The following is a 21,585-nucleotide window of genomic DNA, read 5'->3' as shown; positions in this document are numbered from 1 at the left end:
ATTGGATTTAAGCATGCAATGCTACTTTTATTATTAATTTTTTTTTTGAATTCTAAACTCATAATTTCCTCTCTAAATTGAAGTTTTTGCAACTCTTCAGCTTCTTTCATTTCTGACCTAAGTATTCGGGACATTTTTGTCCTCTTATTATTTTTATAAATCGTAAGATATAAGCTACTACTCTTATTAGTTTGTTTAAACTAGAATATTTTAGTATTATTTATCCATGCTAACGTTATAGATGAATCGCTCCAAGCAAATATTTTTACTTCTCTGTAGATAACTGTTTTTATCCTTTGTAGCAATTTAGCAAGTAGGTGAGCCGCGCATAGTTCAGGTTTTGGCGACGTTTTCTTATTTTTAATTGGATTAACTTTAGTTTTACCAGCAACTATTGTTATAACTGATCCAACTTTAGCATATACAACTGCTGCATAAGCCTTCTCTGAAGCATCTGCGAATCCATGTAGTTCAAATTTAAAGTTGTTTTTTGTTTCAAACCATCTAAGAATTTTTATTCTTTTTATCTCTGGTATATGCTGCATAAACTTTTGCCATTTTTTTTGTTAAATCCTCGTCAAGTAACTGGTCCCAGTTCAGATTTATCAACCAACGTTTCTGTACAAAAAACTTTGCTATTACTGTTATTAGTGAAAGCCATCCTTTTTGTAACTAGCTTTTGCGTTGAAAGATTCGTATTAAATCCAAACACGTCTTTGGTAGCATCCCATTGAATACCCAATGTTTTTATTGCTTCGTTTTTTGCTATTTTTATTACTTCATTTGCGCTATTTATTGAAATTGTTGCTATGATCTCACTGTTGTTTGATATCCACTTCCTTAAGGGGGGAGCCTACTTTAGAATCTTCAAAAAATCGATTTTTTTTGGAGTTATACTTCTTATACGAGTTCGGAAAAGGTTGCGTTAGATTCAGGTTGCGCAACCTTGCTCAATATGAATCTACTCAACCTTGTCTGCGAAGATGATCGAGCAGCAAGCGAAGCGGTGACAATCGGCGATCGTCTGTTCGTTTCTTTCGGCACAGCTCAGCTTTTCTACCAACAACACAATGTTGCCATGCTTATGCTGTTGTTGTTTTTGTAGAACAATGTTTCAATTTTTGGTTGGTGACATATTCAAGTGGTGAACACATAGAGCGCGACAGACTGCAAACTACATCTGTCAAATATTAAAATACACACGTTCTTATGGGCAGTGTTATTTTGACAGCTGCACGACTACACGACTGCAGGCCGACAGTTGTCGTTTTCGCTAACTTCAATTTGCTCCTATTTTTGCCAACGATAGTAGGACGACAGTAGAGTTGACAGTAGAACGGAAGATAGAAAGAGGAGGTAGAGTGGTGATGCCACTAATATGTAAAATGTGAAATTATTCACAGCTCTAACAAACTTGACGTTATTTTACAAATAAAAGCATAAGCTAGCTATATTATATCATTTGTAATAACAATTGATAATTTAAAGCAAAAATATTTACCTATTTACTTATTTTTTGCATAAAAACTTTCATTTTGAACAAAATATTAAAATTTCATTGAAGTAAATGGAATTAGTATGGCCACAACGAAATTGTGTACATACAAAATGGACAACTGCGTTGTTTTGTGTACATGCCGGCCATTGTGTTGTTGTTGCTTCTCAAAATGTACATGTAGTAAGGTGCACAACGACGTTATCAGTTCACTGTCGTGCTGCTGCAGTCTGTCGCGTTGAAAAATTAAGGCTATACCAGGGATAATGGGATGCCCAACTTATTCCATTGTGAGAGCGCCTCAAAATAAGCGTTTTTTATAACATTTTCCATTGTGGCCACATCGAACAAAATAAGAATTTTTGAGCATTTAAATTAAAACGCCCAACGTTTATTACGATTGCAAATTATTATATATTGGACTTTGTATATATGGCGAAACCACTTAAATCCTTTTTTATGATTTTATGATATATTAAAACAACTGACTTTCGATCTTTCAATACTTAATGAGGTGAATTAAGCCCGTTAGTTGTCAATTAATGAATGTTTTTAATCATTTGTAATAGAAAATGATTTCTATTATGCATCAAATTACAAAACGTTTCATGAAATATGTTTAAATTTCGCATTTTCTTTGATTTTCATTGTTTTAAATTTTTATAAACGATCTTGAACGGCGGCAACAAATTTCTCCGTTCACATATATTTTTCGTATAATTTCAATCTGGCCGTTCCAGTCATTCCAATTGCAAAACGTCAAAACCTACCCAATCCAGTCAACTGTCAAAGTTCGGTAGGTGAGCGGCTCTCATATTTTCAGTGACAGGAGAGTTGGGCATCCCATTATTCCTGGATAATGGGATACACAACTTATTCCAGTGTGAGAGCGCCTCAAAATAAGCGTTTTTTATAACATTTTCCATTATGGCCAGATCGAACAAAATAAGAATTTTTGGGCATTTTAAATTAAAACACCCAACATTTATTACGATTGCAAGTTATTATATATTGGACTTTTGATATATGACGAAACTACCTAAGTCCTTTTTTATGATTTTATGGTATATTTAAACAACTGACTTTCTTTGATCTTTCAATACTTAATAAGGTGAATTAAGCCTGTTAGTTCTCAATTATTAAATGTTTTTAATCATTTGTAATTGAAAATTTATTCTATTATGCACCAAATTACAAAACGTTTTATGAAATATATTTAAATTTCGCATTTTCTTTGATATTCATTGTTTTAAATTTTTATTAGCGATCTTGAACAGCGGCAACAAATTCCTCCGTTCACATATATTTTTGGTATAATTTCAATCTGGCCATCGCTCGTTTCCAATTGATAAACGTCAAAACCTCCCCAATCCAGTCAACTGTCAAAGTTTAGGTGGTTTTGACGTTTAGCAATTGTCCTCTCACTTCCAGTGAGAGAGGAGTTGGACATCTCTTTATCTCTGGTAGTTAGTCTTCATTTAAATTTTTTGGAAATCGACCCGCGATGACGAGGTATATCGTTTTATCTGACAGCGTGAGGTTTATGAACTTCATTTCTAATATTGTATTGTGGCATATCAGAAATTATTTTTCTTCGAAAATCGCTCGCTTACAACGGATAAAACGACTTCTGAGTGGTGATTTTAATGAATAAATTCCAAGGTTTTACGCAAAAATAATGCGGTCATTAAGTACAGTACGCTTATGTATGCTTGCGCATTATTTTTCTTTCGTTTGTCTTTCATTTTTGCGAATTCTTAACTATTTTATATGACTTTATTTCTTTCGCCTCTCTTTTTTTGTGCAAATTCTTTGAATTTCTGAACGCGCACATGCGTATACATCAGTGGTCGGCATTTCTTAGCACAATTGTGCAAACTAACTTCACACGTACGCTTACGCTCTATCGTTCAGTCGTTGTCGAGCCAGCAACGAATTAACATCACGCAAGGCTATAGCGCAAAACCAAATATGCCCTGCAAGAAATATTTTATGATTCTAAATGCCTTTGGTGCCATGCAATGGCTTTTATGTTCCAAGTCTTTTAAAGATAATAGGGAATATATCCTTAAAAGACATTTTGTTAATTTTCATTAGACTATTAATTATTTAGATTAGATGCTGAATTTTAATTCCAATTTCTCACTGGGCTACTTTTTTTTCGTGCTCATACATCAGTGGTCGGCATGAGAGGATCTGTCACTGTGTTGGTGAGCACGAAAAAGAAGTTGCATGGCACCAAAGGCATTTAGAATCATAAAATATTTCTTGCAGAGTATATTTGGTTTTGCGCTATAGCCTTGCGTGATGTTAATTCGTTGCTGGCTCGACAACGACTGAACCAGGGATAATGGGATGCCCAACTTATTCCAGCGTGAGAGCGCCTCAAAATAAGCGTTTTTTATAACATTTTCCATTGTGGCCACATCGAACAAAATAAGAATTTTTGGGCATTTAAATTAAAACGCGCAACGTTTATTACGATTGCAAATTATTATATATTGGACTTTTAATATATGGCGAAACCACTTAAATCCTTTTTTATGATTTTATGATATATTAAAACAACTGACTTTCGATCTTTCAATACTTAATAAGGTGAATTAAGCCTGTTAGTTGTCAATTAATGAATGTTTTTAATCATTTGTAATAGAAAATGATTTCTATTATGCATCAAATTACAAAACGTTTCATGAAATATATTTAAATTTCGCATTTTCTTTGATTTTCATTGTTTTAAATTTTTAATAGCGATCTTGAACAGCGGCAACAAATTCCTCCGTTTACATATTTTTTTGGTAAGATTTTAATCTGGCCATCGCTCGTTTCCAATTGCTAAACGTCAAAACCTCCCCAATCCAGTCAACTGTCAAAGTTTAGGTGGTTTTGACGTTTAGCAATTGTTCTCTCACTTCCAGTGAGAGAGGAGTTGGGCTGAACAAGGAATAATGGGATGCCCAACTTATTCCAGTGTGAGAGCGCCTCAAAATAAGCGTTTTTTATAACATTTTCCATTGTGGCCAGATCGAACGAAATAAGAATTTTTGGGCATTTAATTAAAATGCCCAATTGCAGTTTCCACACCACCCAGGAGGTATGCAAAACGGCGCGTTACCGAAGTTAGTTTTGGGTGCTCGGTTCCCCTTTAGGCCTATATCACCCATTAAAAATTTATTTACATAAAGTAAAAAAACGATAACAATTCATTATATAACGAATAAATGTATACATATAATGATAAAAACAAAACAATAACAATTCATGTAAAAAAATATATAAAAATATCACAGAATAATAAATAACATATATACATATATACAAATGCCTACATTTATATCCCAAATTCTAATTTTCCTTAAAAAAAATTGCTTTCTTATTTTAGAGCCTCTTTATCCTAACTGTTTACAAAATTTCTACTTTTTTATTTTCTATCATAAGTTTGAGTTCGCATATTGTAACCACTAAAAAATAAAAAAAAATTGAAACCTATAGGTGTGAAACACACAAAATTTTATTTTTAAAATTAGGGACAGAAAGGTCTTTATTTAAAAATTTAGTTAAGAAATATATTCTAATTCTAATAAAAGGGCTATAACTATTTTTGGGTCACAATTATCACAACACAAAAAGGGCCTAACATCTTCCATTTTATTAAAAGAATATCTCCTATTCCTATTTTATGACAATTACTGTCGAATTCTTCTAAAAATCTGGTTTCCAAAATTTTTACAAATGCAATAAAATTCTCAGGCGGCTTCACTAAATTGCATTTGTCTATTTGATTTTGATGCATGAAGATGAATTCGTCCGAAGGAATTTCATCTCCTAAATATGGTAAAGGCAGGGAACATGTGTGCAGTTTGAAAATTTTTAAATAAAAATAGCCGCAAAAGTAGCTAAATGCATTTTCTTTCAAAAAATTAATTTCTAAACTACTATCTAATGTTATTGATCTAACGAGGGAGTGTTCAGGCCGTGGTAGGCCTTGAAAATCCTGCCAAGAAAGGTCATTCAATAGTGAATCATTACACACATTACGTAGAACATTATTACTATGTTCCGAAATTACTGTAGCATCAGGTTCCAAAGGCAGCTCACAGTTTCCTTTTGTTACGACGTTTACGTAACGTAAGCCCCACGATTTCCTAAACAAACTAGAGAACATATAGGGCGTTACTCTAGTACCTCCTCTGCTTCGAATCTGACCAAAAAAATGTTCTAAACTGTCCTGACATAGTCGTCTCGTCTTCAAGTACGGAAAACCTGAGTGTGACAAAAATCGCCACAATCGTCTTAAACTGTTAATATTTAACACCCACCCCTTTATAAAACTAAAATTATTGGTTGTGTTGCTTTCTAATTCGTCTACGACCCGAATAGTTTTTAAAACTTCTTCTGCCTCATTTAAAAAGTCTAATTGTTCAGGGGAACCTACAAACACTTTTTTAGTGGGTACAACAGCCTCAACGAAACTGCTATTTAAAATATCAAATAATTTATTAAAAAACGAAACGAATTCCGCGGTGTTAATAAAGCTCCTACTATTCGAGCTTAAGGCTCCCGAGCTATATAGGGACAACATACCAGAAGCGACCGTATTACTCAATACTTGAGACGCGAATTTAACCTTCATTTTTTGGAAGGTATTTGGATAAATATGAGCATCGGTTAATTTATGCGCACACCGATAACTCGCCTTAGAGTCGGTTTCATAAAAATGAACAATATCCGACCAACTTACCCGTCTATTTTTAAAGAAAACCGTATTTTTTAAATTTTGTAAACAGTTACGACTACTTTTTATCAAATGGGGGCTATCGTAAAAAAAATACACTTCCTTGCCATTAACATTAAAAAAAGGCCGTGACGATGAAACACCTAACAAATTAGCGAAATTCTGAAAATTGGTGCCCTGGTCGCAAACAAAATGGCAAGGAATTAGTCCTATATTTTGCAGTTGGGTAATGGCTTCAAGAATGTATATTTCTTGAGGACATCCCCTTTGCAGGAACCTTTTACGAAAAAATAAGCCAATGGGTGGGGCCAAGGCTCTCCACCTATACCTTGCACCATTATAGTCATTGCAGTAGTTGCTAATCTAGAAGTGCGATTTTCATCGCCATAATCCTCAATACCTATCACCCTATCGAATTTCCTATCATACTGCAAATGACATTTCAGTGACATTTCAGTGACATTTCATCACATGAAACCGACACGAACTTTTGTTCGGAAGTGAATCCCCTACTCCTAATATCTAACGATTTTATGCTACTTTGGGTGCAACCTGGGAAACGGGGCCAGTCTGTAACAAAGTTTTCCAAAGTACTTTCGGATGGAAAATCTAATTGGTGCTTTAAGTGCCGAAAAGCAACTGGCGATAGAAAAAATACACCCAAAGCTATCGTTTTCAAAAATTGTCATATCGCCGACCATGGGTACGGCGATTACTATTATAAAACTACTCCTAATGCAAGCACCTAACTGAGGAGGAACTTTACTACAAACTAAAGAAAGAGGGTCTGACTGTTCCCTAAATGAGCTATTCCTTAGCTGTTCCCTACATCTTTCTAACTCTGCGGCCATTTCAACTAACTGGGCCCTTAAACTTCTATTTTCCTGCTCTTTTTGATCTAACTTTATTTTCAAAATCCTATTCTCTTCCCTCAATTTCTTCTTCCTTTCTGTACCTGCGGTCAGACCCCTACCTGTTTGCGCGGCCTTATCAAAATTAAAAGATACATCCTCCTCAAAAAATGGAAGAGGCTCTAAAATTCCATCTTCAATTTCATTTTCGATACTTGGAAAAAGCTGCCTCGATGCATTTTGTGCATTTGAGACAGCTTCTTCAACTTGAGGAGCAAAATCTTCTAGACCCAATAAAATTGTATTTTTTAATTCGGAATTTGGGACGTCAAATGTAGGCTCAACTTTTAAATTTATATCGGGAACGGCCCCCGAACGCAATCGCTTTTCAAGGCGCATTTTTGCCGAAAAATGCCGCTCACAAGCAAAAATATGTTTAGGTGTTTCATCGGAAACACCTAAACGGTTGAGCCAACATTTACGCCTATTATAAGAAACAAAAGAAAATACAAAAAGGCAAACATTTAATTATAAAATATGTATAATAATAATAATAATAGTGCAAAAAGTGTATATTTAATGAATATTTAAATTACGACTTTTTTTGTAACTATCATAAATATTCAATTATAAATCGTTACTTTAAAATAATTTATTTAACTAATTAACGGCAATGGCAATTAAATTGACAGTTACGCTCTGAACAAGTAGAGCGCGACAGTCTGCAAGCGACATCTGTCAAATATTAAAATACACATGTTCTTATGGACACAGTTATTGAGGCAGCTGCACGACTACATAACTGTGTCCATAAGAACGTATGTGTTTTAATATTTAACAGATGTCGCTTGCAGACTGTCGCGCTCTACTTGTTCAGCACATCACATTTAAAAACACACGGAAATTCAATTTTATTAACACTGATTTCATCGAAATTTTTCACAAATTCACAAACACTTTTTGCACTATTTATGGTTTTTCACTCACCGTTCGAGGTCCGTTCCACTGTTTGGAAAACTAAATGTTATTCCTCCCTCGTTGCAGCCAACAACACATTTTCTCCAATTGCTGGTTGTTTTCGGCATTTTATCTGTAAAATAAATAAAAAAGTATATAATAAATGCAAGTTTATTTAATAAAAATTAAAATATACTTACAGCTTTCAATCTGCGTGCTGTTGCGCATTCGGTATTCTTCGAAATAATGGCCGTTACAAATGGAGACAAAAAAATGAAAAATGTCTCCATTCGAATAATAATTTGGCGGGATTTTAATCTGGTCGTCCCTCTTTTCCAATTGCTAAACGTCAAAACCTCCTCAATCCAGTCAACTGTCAAAGTTTAGGTGGTTTCGACGTTTAGCAATTGTTCTCTCACTTCCAGTGAGAGACAAGTTGGGCATCCCATTATTCCTGGACTGAACGATAGAGCGTAAGCGTACGTGTGAAGTTAGTTTGCACAATTGTGCTAAGAAATGCCGACCACTGACATACATTCATATGAGCATGTGCAGATACACAAGATAGGATAGAAAGATGTATTCTTTTTAACATCGTATACTATACTAATAAATATTTTTCGTACTAATAGAAATTTAAATTTATCACAGCAATATTATGTATATGCATATTAGGTATATTGCTGTGATAAATTTAATTTCTATTAGTAAGAAAAATATTTATTAGTATAGTATTACGATGTTAAAATGCAAAAATTAAAGACTAAGTGCGTCGAGATTCGAACCTGCGTTCACATTGTGACTTTTTATGTGCTTACCACCAACTCCACTATTGACACTTTCGTGGCGTTGTCTTAAGTATGGTTTGGTTATGCATGTAAGAAATATACGATGGTTCAAATAATTTTGTTTAAGTATAGAAATATGTTTTTGTAGAACATTTGCTTTCGCAAACATACAGACAAATGTGCAAACGACATAATATATGTATGATTGTTTCGCATTTTGCTTCTACGCCGGTCAAATTTCTATACAAGAATCGACTGAAATGCATGAGAAAATAAAATGGACAACTAGGGCAAATAATTTTAAAAAAATTTATTGATAATTAAATATAAATGAAAATACATGTAAATTTACTTAAATTTATTAAAAAACTTATTTAAATTTATTAAGAAACTTATTTAAATTTATTGAAAAACTGCAAAGAAAAATAAAAAGAAAATTCATTTTACTTTGGCCCAGTTTTGTGCGCAATACAAATGCAACGCCAATAATGAATACAAGAAATTGACTAAACACCATGATATAAGATATACAAATTATAATATGACAACCCAATTCGAAGAGTATAAAAGATATGGTTACGCTGCATATTCCCTTCCGCAACGAAGAGACAGAACTACTTTCCGAGTCAAAATTCCTTCATTTAGACTTTGCTTTATAAAATGTGCATAATGAATTTAAATGTTCTAGTTTTCTTTCATACAAAATGATATGCATTTCTGAATATCACTAAGAAGTATAACTTCTTCCGCGCGTAGGGACTCCACGCACCTTTTTTTTGCTTAAATCTCTTTAAAAATAATCTAAGAATATGTCCCCAAAGTTTTAGATGGGAATTCGAAATATTTTCGGAGCTAGAAGGAAAATAGTGACCGAGCGTCTAGCAGATATATGATCGATTGGGCAGAAAGTGAAAATTTTGACGCGCGATTTCTCGGTTGTTCATTTTTACGATTTTTCTTAATTGGCGGGCAAGATAGAAAAAAGTAAACGTCCTATCGAAACGAATCAAAGGGTGTTGTATTTGGAATTAAATTCTATTCTAGGTGAACATAAAATACCTTAAGAAAGTTAACATTAATCCGGTTTTTAAACGAGTTAAAGTATTTTTTTGTTTAAATGCATTTTTTTTAATCTGCGAAAAATTGTTGAGTTTTTCACCTTTTGTTGAATTTTCTTGGTTCACCTAGGAATTACACTATTAAAAATTAAAAATTTCTTTTGGATTTTTGTTTCAGATGAAAATTGCGACCTGCATCTTGCCCGCCACACAGAAATTGCACACTCGAGGCGCCTCCGTAAATTTCTTCAAACATGAAGAATATCTAATGTATAATAATAAAAAAAATTTGAGAAGGCTCTTCAAATATATAAGAATAAATTCTAAAGGTTTCATTTCAATCAGATATTTTTTTTCCTTTCCAAAAAAATCCTTGAAAATGTAGATTTTTTGAAGCCTCTAAAGCAGGCTCCCCCCTTAAGTGAAATCCATATTTTTGTAGTTGTTTCGATATTTCATACTGAATGGCCTTACATTTATTTATTGAATCTGCTGCTGTCATTGAATCGTCCACGTAGAAGTCGTTTTTAATGATGTTTGAAAACAAATAGTTGTGAGGCTCGCAGAAATTGGCAATTTCATGTAAAGTTCTCGTTGCCAGGAAAGGAGCTGATGCGGCCCCATACGTAACTCTTTGTAGTTTGTATTCTTCTTTCGGCTCTGCTTTTGTTTCTCTCCACAATATATGTTGATAATCTTGATCAATCTCTGTTATTTTAATTTGTCGAAACATCTTTTCAATATCACTTGTTAATACATATTGCTAAAGTCTCCATATGATTATAATGTAATATTTATCTTTTTGAAGTCTCGGTCCTCTGAAGAGGATGTCACTTAAACTACTTCCATTTGTAGTGTTTGCAGACGCATCGACAACTACTCGTAGTTTAGTTGTTAGACTGCCTTCTCGAATCACTGCTTGATGTGGCAATAGTATTTTCCGCATCTGTTTTCAATTGATTATTTCATGTGACCCATTTCTAAATATTCCCTAATAAATTGCTCGTATTGTTTTCTTAACTCGTCATTTGCAGCGAACCTTTTTTGAAGATTAAGAAATCTCGCCATAGCTTGTTTGCGAGAGTCGCCAACTATTTTTCCTTTTTAAAAGGTAGATTGACGACAAATTGATTATTTTCATCTTTTACTGTTGTTTTTTCAAAAATTTTTAGACATTGATCATCATCTGCTTCATCTGCTTGAGTTGTGGTGTCTTCTATTTCCCAAAATCTCTCAAATGTTGTAGTAACCGCTGCTAAAATTGTCTTGTTTTTTCTCGGTTGTTGTAAACCTCCTGACAATATCCAGCTCAATTTCGTTGCTTTACCTAGTATTCAATCCTATTTAAATATGCCTTCTTCTAGTATGTCAGCAAATATATCACTTCCAATGACGACATCGATTCGATCTGATTTATTGAAATTGGGATCAGCTAACGTATAGTTTTTCCATTGTTCTACATCCCATTTAAACGATTTGTCTGGTTGAGCACTAGCTAATTTCGGCAAAACTATTGCTGCGACATTGTATGCTTCGTTGCTTAGGAATCTCGGCTTGATTTCAATGCTGATTTTAAATTTGGACACCCCCATTGTGGTATTTCCTAAACCTTGTAGTTCAGTAACTTCTCTTATTTTAGGTAAATGAAGTATTTGAGCTGCTTCTTCGGAAATAGTAGTCTATTCAGATCTTTGATCGACTAGAGCTCGCAGTGTGACATACCCTCCATCTGCTGCTTTTACTCTTATTTGTGCTGTTACTAGGAGTATCGCTGCTTCCGAGTGTTTCGTCATCATTCTGGAGGATTTTTTGCGATATTTTCTTCATTTCCTTTTTAGAATTCATTGTAATGCAACAAATTATGATGATTTCTTTCACACTTATTGCACTTTTTCTTATTACTACAATTGCCTTCATATACGTAATCAAGGCAAATGTAACATAGCTTGTTGCTCGTTATGAATTTCCTTTCATTCATTCCTGGAACTTCCTTCGTGCCTGGAACTTTCTGCATTCAAAAATTTGATGCCCAAGAACCTTGCAGTATACACAATTTTTTGTGCAGCTTTATAAAATGTAGGGGTTCGCTGTGGCTGCTTTTGATTGTTCCATTTAGCTGTTTTTTTGTCCCGTATTGCTTCTAGAGCTTGATATTGCTGCTCCAGAAAACAGAAAACATCATTTAGGTTTTGTATTTCTTTACTTTTTTTTACGTTCTGCTCACATAAGCGTAGATTTTCTTTGTCTAGTTTTTGAACCACTATGCAAGCTATGATGGCTTGTTCGTCTTCTAAATTTAAATTGAGTCCTTTTAAAGCGTAAATACATTCCTTGGTTCTATCCATGCTTGCTGCTTTTTCTCCATTTGCTGACGGTTGATCCAGTAGCCTCCCTACTTGTGCTACGAATTGTAGTCTTCTATTCTTGTATCTATCTATCTCCACCTAATGATGTCTTCAATCGGAACATCTTTTCCACTTCAGTAAAGTGTTCCGAATTATGCACCAAACTTTTAAAAATATCGCGGAATGACGACCATTGTTTCATTTCACCATAAAATATCGGAATTTTAATTTCCTGCAGTTTTATATTAGAACACATTTTTTGTGTTGTATTGTTTATCTTTAATTTTTCTGTATATTTTTCGAGGGTAATTGTATATTTTTCTCGAAATTCCTCTATTTGATCCTCAATAGAGTTTTCCGTTATTTCGTTTAGTTGGATATTTTAAGTCTCCAAATATGCTTCTTGTACATATTCAAAATGTATTTGAAGCTTGGTATTGAATTCTCTCAGTTGCTCGAGAGAATTCAGTTCGTTTTGCTCAATTTCGTCAAATGTATTTTTGAGCTCTTTTGCACGCCGTTGATATCTCTTTTCAATGTTAGAAACAGCATCAGTTGGTTCGAACTGATTAGCTTGTTGCAAAGATCCAATCATCCATTTGCTCCTTACTGCTGAAGGACCTTCGGCAACATTTTGAACTTTTAAATTTGGAATGGAATTTTCTTGCTTCTTGAGTTTTCTTAGTGGCTAAATGAGCACCTGACCCCCCTCTTAATATAATAAAACTACACCCCACTCATACACACCACACTCAACACGACTACACCATCTACATCATTTCATCACACTCTCATCTCATCATTATCTACACCACACCTTCCACACCACACCCGAGGACACCAAACACAAGCAACAAAAGGGACTGGCGGACGGCGCCAGCCTCTCTTTCTCATACGATCCGTGCGCTTATACGTACATACGAGTATCAACCAAGTATCCCGCTTTGAAATCGTTTCGCCAACACAAAGGGTAAGTGCCGCGAGGTTTTTTTTCGGAAAAAAGAAGACTTCTATTTTAAATATGGTCCTTCGAAGCCGTACCGGACGGCAGTAGTGGTAACAATAACAAAATAATAAAAAATATAATAAAAATCGGTCACGGAAACGCGGTAACTAAATCAAAAAAGTGAAAAAAAAACAGAACCCGGAGTATAAAACGGGTGAAACAAAAAAGTGAAAAAAATTTGTGTAAAGACACCGGTAGTGAAGTGACACTTTTTAAAAACGGTTAATAAACCGTTGGTGGACATACATATTAAAAAATTAGAAAAAACAAAAAAGCAATGAAAAAACAAGTAAGGAAGGGCTAAGTTCGGGTGTCACCGAACATTTTATACTCTCGCATTATAAAGTGATAATCGAGATTTCATAATACGTCATTTACATATTTTTCAAATACCGTATTTTTGTAAAGTTTTATTCCGCTATCATCATTGGTTCCTAATGTTTATACTCGTATTATACAGAGAAGGCATCAGATGGAATTCAAAATAGCTTTATATTGGAAGAAGGCGTGGTTGCGAACCGATTTCACCCATATTTCGTACATGTCATCAGGGTGTTAAGAAAATATTATATATCGAATTTCATTGAAATCGGTCTAGTAGCTCCTGAAATATGGTTCTTGGTCCAGAAGTGGGCGGCGCCACGCCCATTTTCAATTTTTAAAAAAAGCCTGGGTGCAGCTTCCTTCTTCCACTTCTTCCGTAAAATTTAGTGTTTCTGACGTTTTTTGTTAGTCGGTTATCGCACTTTTAGTGATTTTGAACATAACCTTTGTATGGGAGGTGGGCGTGGTTATTATCCGATTTCTTCCATTTTTGAACTGTATATGGAAATGCCTGAAGAAAACGACTGTGTAGAGTTTGGTTAACATAGCTATAGTAGTTTCCGAGATATGTACAAAAAACTTAGTAGGGGGCGGGGCCACGCCCACTTTTCCAAAAAAATTACGTCCACATATGTCCCTCCCTAATGCAAACCTTTGTGCCAAATTTCACTTTAATATCTTTATTTATGGCTTAGTTATGACACTTTATAGGTTTTCGGTTTCCGCCATTTTGTGGGCGTGGCAGTGGTCCGATTTTGGCCATCTTCGAACTTAACCTTCTTATGGAGCCAAGGAATACGTGTACCAAGTTTCATCATGATATCTCAATTTTTACTCAAGTTACAGCTTGCACGGACGGACGGACAGACGGACGGACGGACAGACAGACATCCTGATTTCGACTCTACTCTTCACCCTGATCTTTTTGGTATATATAACCCTATATCTGACTCTTTTAGTTTTAGGACTTACAAACAACCGTTATGTGAACAAAATTATAATACTCTCGTTAGCAACATTGTTGCGAGAGTATAATTAAAAAGTGAAAAAAAAAGTGAAGATAAGTGTGGAAAACGGTAGTAATACCTGACCGTTGGTGACAAGAAAAAGAAAAAGTCCCGGTAGAACAAAACCGGTAGTGTAAAACAAAAAAAAAAACTTCAAACGGTAGTAACAACTGGCCGTTGGTGACCACGAAAAAGTCCCGGTGTAGAACAAAACCGGTAGTGTAAAAAAGAAAAACCAAAAGTGAAAAACTGTGAAACTTTGGACAAAAATTGAAAAAAAGAGGAAAGCGGTGGTGAAAAAAAGAAAAAAAAAATGGAAAAAAATTTACAAACAACGTAAATACAGTGATAACAAAGAAAAAATATATATATACAAAATCTAATATACATATGTACATACGTATATTGTATATGTTAAAAAAGTGAATACCTGTGGGCAAACCAAGTGTGAAAGAATTGAACAAAAGTGCGGTGCTAAACATAAAATACATATATAATACATACATATACACATGTATGTAAGGTGAAAAAAACAAAGAGTGAGGTGACAAAGTGTGGTGCGCAAACTAAAGGTTGACATAACAAACAAATTTCACAGTGCGGTGAAAACAAAACCAAATCGAAACAAAAGAGGAACAAGGAAAACCCAACAACACCAGCAACACAAAGATTGGAGAAAGACGCACAGGCACAAGCACAAGCACAGGCACAAGCGCAGGCAAGAGCACAGGCACATACACATACTCTCATATTATCCCCAAAAGCCCCTGGCGAAAGTGAGTTGTATCGTTCCTTTCAATTTTTGTATCACTTTCATATGCATATGTATGGTTTAGTATCTAAAACTTAAATTTACGGTTCAGACCAAAATTCAGGTCGAAAAATAAGCGAAAACCGTTACCAAACTGTTTTCGGAGTTCGGTTTATTTTCCGGTAAAAACCGAAAACCGCTAACAAAGCAGTTTGGTACTGTATATAAAAGATTAGTGATTGCCGGTAAATGCTTACCGTTGTGTTATAACACAAAACTACCCAGAGAAAAAATATACAAAAATTCAAGTATTTAAATTTGCGAAATTTTCAGCCCCTTATACTTAATCAAGTATAAGCAGGATTGCTTAAAGTAAGCTACGGCAAGCACAGAAAAAAGAAAAAACAACAAACAAGAGCGTATTTGCGAATTAAATTTTATACCATACATACATATGTACACATAATTCACGTATATTCCAAAACCCTATAAAGAGCATAACTGGCTCATCTACCAGAGAAGGTATATTATAGAGAAGGTTCACGACGCCGAGAATTTAGGGATATTTCAGTTTTGGGATATTACCTGCTTTGGATGAGTGCATTTCACCACAGAAAATTATTAGCGCATTTCACCATTTAACATCAGGGGCACGACAATAACAGAACTGAGTAGTTATTAGAGCCAATGGGAAAAAATATGTTAATATATATAAAAGAGAGCCAATGTACGTTAAAGCTAATATAAACATATATATTTATATGCAGGTGTTTTCTGGTTGGTTGGAAAAGTTCTTGTATTCTATGTATGTACATATGTATGTATATGCAAGTAGTTGGATTCCTTCTAATCCTAATATATTTGGGTGGGGAAATTGCGCCAAAAATGAAAGTTGAAAAAGAAATCGTCAACGGAATTTTAGTTCTTATAGAATTTCGTCGAGAAAAGTTTAGCTCGGTCGCCAATTCGTTTTCTAAGTGTTTTAAGTGAATTTTAAATAATTTTAATTAAAAAATGGCTAGAGTTAGGAAGTGTCGCGTTCGCGAGTGTGAGACAGAATCTTCCGGAAGATTCTTCTCATTCCCTAAAAGAGAGGAGGAGCTCCTGAAGTGGGTGGAAAATTTACGCATCCCACCATCGCAGGATTTACCCACCCACAATGCATTTGTTTGCATTAAGCACTTCGAACAAAGTGCTGTGGGTGTGAAAAAGTTGAAGGCACAGGCTGTGCCCACCCTAAACCTTGGTAAGTGATGTTTTTTTAAATCTAAAATGTGCATATGTAAGTTTTATTTTGTACTTGTTAAGTTCTTGTACATATCGCTCATTTACATGAAAAGTGTCATAAGTTGTTTTAAGAATATGGAAACCAGCATAAGTTTATTCAATAAAGTAGTAAAATATTTTCTTTGGCATAAACGTTGTTTGTGAAAAATATAAAGTAATTCTTATCGTAAAATATCTCGTGTTAGATATAAAAATTCTGTGTTCATGTAAATGAGCGATATATGTGTATGTACATACATACATATGTATGTATGATTCATAAATATTTTTCTATATACATGCATACATATATGTATAAAGAATATGCTTATGTTTTCAAAATTCAAAAAAAGGAAAAATTTAAGAAAAAATTCTGTTTGAATTGTAATATCAAACTGTTTGATTGGTATGATCAAACTTTAAACTTAAATCAGATTCTTTAGATTCTTACAACTGGCTCGTTTCTAAGCTTAGAAATATTTCATTCTAATTTTTATTTTCCAATTTCAAAGCTTCATATATTATTTTTCAAAATATCCTAAATAACTAAATTTATGTGCATGTGTGCAGGGGCGAATCCAGAGTAGAATTTTGGGGAGGGAACTATATAATTTTGTGCTTGTAACTCAAAGTCTTTTTCTTCGCGGAGTGTCACTTATGATGGAAATAATGTATTACTTTTAACTTTGCCCCGTTGATCCGCGCCTGCATGTGTGTATGTTTATGTTGCCTATTGTTTTAACATGCATATGTATGTTGTGTTCATGTGCGTACATTTACAAACATTGTTTTGCATGATAATGCATTTCATGTTCAATATATGCAATGTATAGTATGTTCAATATATTTGAACATAGATATTTAATATTTTTCTAATTAAAATTTAACTAATTTAATTTTATTTTTTCTAATTAAAAGAATTTTCGACAGATATATTATAAAATTGTTTAAAATTTATCAAACTGGAAACAGTGGGTTGAATTTGATTTAAAATTACATTTAAATTTTTATTAATTTTATATATATACGTACATATTGGAATTTCTTTAAAATTTTTTTATGTACATAAATAGGATACGACGAACCCCCTAAGCATTTGTGGACGACTCAATTGCCGGTTCGAAGGTGCTGCATTTCGAATTGCGTTAATAGGCAGAAAACGCTCTACAAATTTCCTAAAGAGAAAGATGTTCGAGAAAGTTGGGCAAAGGCTTGCAACTTAGTTGTGTCGCCTTCCGATAGTCTTTTTATTTGTCGTAACCATTTCGATTCGCAGTACGTTACCAAATTCAAACTATTGCCTGGGGCTTTTCCCTGTTTCAGATTAGGTTCAGCACTAAGTCGTAGCTCATCTAGTGCTGACTCAATTTGGGTGTGCCCGCCCGTTTCTAAAACTTATGGTTGTCCTGAGGTAGCTGTAGGAAGTAAAGAAGAGAAGGACGACATAACTTTGAGGGAATTCGAAATATATTCAATTTTAGAACAAAGGAGATTAGAATTAGAACCCCAAAATGACGACGTAGGCTGCATTAGATAGTCGTGAACGATTTGCTCGATCGGCTCGTTACTATCAAAGTAATGCGCTTAAATTGAATAAGAAGATCAAAGAGTTGGAGGATATTATTAAAGATTTGGAAAAAAGGTATCAAGACCTTAGTAAATGTGCAATAGTTGCGGAAGTAAATTCAAGCAAAGATGCTGTAACATTCGCTAGGATGATCGCCGCGAAGCGCACTATTTTCAGTGACAATGAAAGGGCATTGGCACAAAACATTAAAACATGTCCAATAAATCCTATAATTTTATGCGTGACGATTTAGGTTTCGCTTTACCAAGCAAGAGCTCTCTATTGCGATGGCGCCCCATAAAGTATGTTGTCCCTGGGTTCGATGCCAATGTCTTGGGAAATTTAGAAAAAATTACAAAAAAAATGTCCGTTTTAGAACGAAATTGCGTTCTACTATTTGATGAAATATCAATTAAGACCGACCTAACATACAATAGAGTTAGGGATGTTATTGACGGGTTTGTGGATTATGGGGAAGGCCATCGTGAAATGAAATTGGGTAGTAAGTGTTGTTTTTTCATGATAAAAGGGTTGAGTTCCAATTGGAAATATGTGTTTTCATATTATATTGCCAAAAGTGGACTTCCTACATTCAAATTACATGAAATTTTGAATAAGAACATCACAGCACTAAAGTCGATTGGTCTAAACGTAAAAGCTTTAGTCTGTGATCAAGGGCCCACTAATATTTCAGTTATGAATTATTTAAATATTTCTGAAGAAAAACCCTTTTATTTGCACGAAGGTTCCAAGATATATTGTTTATATGACTATTGCCATCTTTTTAAGTCCGTCCGAAACACATTTATGAAATATGATATTTCAACTCCAGATGGAATAGCCAGCTTTAAAGTTATAAAAAAACTTTACTCCATAGATCAGGACAATACATGTTTCAAGATATGTCCAAAACTCACAGAGGCCCACGTATATCCTAGCGTTTTTGAAAAAATGTCCGTAAAACGTGCAACCCAAGTTCTGAGCAATTCGGTTGCGGCTGGCATAGAAATGGCCGATAGCCAAAATTTATTCGGCTCCGACGAATATATATTAAAATGTGCAAAGCCTACGCAGTTATTTGTTAAAAAAATGAATAGATCATTCGATGATCTAGACTGCAAAAATTTTGTTTCAAAAAATCCCTTAAAATATCCGTTATTAAAGAACGACTCCGGGAAGGTCCAACGCCTCTATGAATACATTAATTATTTCAAATCAATCAAACTTCCGAGCATTGCTCAAAGTAGGTGTATAGGTGGGTTCTGTTCCACAATTGTTGGAATGATTCAGTTGAGCCAAGAATTATTTAGGGATCAAAAGGAATTAAGTTTTATATTCCTTGGGAAAATGAATCAAGATGCGTTGGAAAATTTTTTTTATAGAGTCCGGGCTAGCCAGGGTATCAATACCCATCCGTCTGCCAATGAGATACAATATATAGTAGGTCGTTTAATTTCGATGAAAATTTTGAGGCAAAAGTTTCAAAATAAGGGGGCTAATTGTGAGGATGATGACGACATAAATTTAGATTGGAACTTAGGCCCCGAAGATCGTCATCTAGAAGTACAGGGAGTTGAACACGAATCTGAGCAACTCGACCTGGAATCGTTTACTATTCCAGACGAAAACTTTGTTGAAGAGGACGACACAGCTGACGTCCATATCAAGCGGTATTACACTGGCTATGGTATTTACCAAAAAATTTTGTGTAAAATCCATTGCGAAAAATGCGCTAAGGCAATGACGAAGACACAAAGTGATTTATCGCTTTATTCGGAGGCCCTAATCAAAGCGAAAAACTATAAGGATGACGCGGATTTAAGGCTAGTCAATCCAAGTGATAGGGTCTTCGAAGTGTGTCGACTGCAGATGATGTGGTACGTCAACCTTTTCAACAAATATGCTCACAGTTCAAATGTTCGATGTCTGATGTTGTCCGCAATTAAAAAAAAAACGGAAAATGTTTTTCCTGAGTGGTTTGACCCAACCGATGAGTGTTTTCCTCATAAAATTAAGTTGTTAGAATATTTGGTAACGGTACTTTTATTCAAAAACTCGAAATGGTTAGTAAAAGAATAAATTAATAATGAACGACATCGGAAGCGCGATGCTAAACTAAAAAAACTAAAGTAAGTTGCAAGTCAAGACCGTTTGATTTAAGAACATCTTACTTTTGGGTGAGTAATGAATTCATTGAAAATACATATTTACTTTTTTTAATATTTAGCATTTTATTCTATTTACAGGTTTTTTTATTTTCAGCTTTTTCTTCTATTTTCAGGTTTATCTTGTTGTATTTTCAGGTACTTTTTTCTTCTTCTTATTTTTCTCCTTTTTAGCTTTGCAACTGAGCTTAGCTTTTTTAAACACAAATGTTGTTTCCATCTTGTTTAAGTGCAGCAATTGTTTTTAAAAAAGCAAGTGAAATTCAATGACTTTCTTATATATTAAGTCGTGTGAGAAATTTTCATTTCAAATGGACAATTTCGTAATTCTGCATTATAATTTTTTTAACACTTTAAACTTGCTTATACATTTTATACAAAATCTTTAAATTGTTAATTTTAAATAATAATAAATCAATAAAATTTGCATATAAGTATATTCTGAAAACAATAACCTTGACTTTGATATGTTTAAACTTATATATGTAGATACATACAGACATCGCATATGGGCAAGTGCGAAATCAACCCTTATTCATATACAACGTGGCATGCTTAAATGGAAAAAAGCCTTTTTTTTTTGCGCATAGACCGACAAGCAAAATAAGCAAATGTTTACTCAGGACATAGATATATTATTTCTTTGCCGCATTTGTCTGTATGTTTACCAAAGTAAATACGAGCTACATATGTACATATGTATGTATGTACAAACATTCATAAGGGAATAACAAGTGCCGCACGCATCTTTCCGAATCTCCGTTGTCACGACAATCAATGGCCGAAGGTCACGTTTTGTCAAAGAGTCAATTTGTTCGAACGACTGACGCGACGACTAGGCGTCATAACATTGTGTTATTGTCCAAGCTGTGCCGAAAAAACAAACGAACGAACGCCAACCGTCGCCGCTACAACAGCTTCGCCAACAAACTTGCGTAAATATGTATGAAGATGTATGAGCGTGCATACATATCGACGCAGATTTTTTCGACCCACGGCAAAATATTTTAGATTTGGCAAATATCGGGTGATTTTTTAAGAGCTTGATAACTTTTTTTTAAAAAAAAACGCATAAAATTTGCAAAATCTCATCGGTTCTTTATTTGAAAAACGTTAGATTGGTTCATGACATTTACTTTTTGAAGATAATTTCATTTAAATGTTGACCGCGGCTGCGTCTTAGGTGGTCCATTCGAAAGTCCAATTTTGGGCAACTTTTTCGGAGCATTTCGGCCGGAATAGCCTGAATTTCTTCGGAAATGTTGTCTTC

The 21,585-nt window shown here is 34.3% G+C and overlaps 1 protein-coding gene and 1 non-coding gene across 2 annotated transcripts; both read left to right on the top strand.

Moving 5' to 3' along the window:
- Window positions 1-2,927: 2,927 nt before the first annotated feature.
- Window positions 2,928-3,134, top strand: LOC120779952. Its single transcript, XR_005705772.1, has one exon. It is a non-coding gene; the product is annotated as a small nucleolar RNA U3 (small nucleolar RNA).
- A 12,879-nt stretch (window positions 3,135-16,013) lies between these two features.
- LOC120779538 lies at window positions 16,014-18,120 on the top strand. Its single transcript, XM_040111885.1, has 2 exons — window positions 16,014-16,563; window positions 17,657-18,120. Exons 1-2 carry the CDS (start codon window positions 16,332-16,334, stop codon window positions 18,118-18,120), a joined length of 696 nt encoding a protein of 231 aa, XP_039967819.1. The 5' UTR covers window positions 16,014-16,331.
- Window positions 18,121-21,585: the final 3,465 nt, after the last annotated feature.

The sequence above is a fragment of the Bactrocera tryoni genome, unplaced genomic scaffold (assembly GCF_016617805.1).
Source record: "Bactrocera tryoni isolate S06 unplaced genomic scaffold, CSIRO_BtryS06_freeze2 scaffold_11, whole genome shotgun sequence".
Taxonomy (NCBI): domain Eukaryota; kingdom Metazoa; phylum Arthropoda; class Insecta; order Diptera; family Tephritidae; genus Bactrocera; species Bactrocera tryoni.
This window is presented reverse-complemented; position numbering and strand designations above follow the sequence as displayed.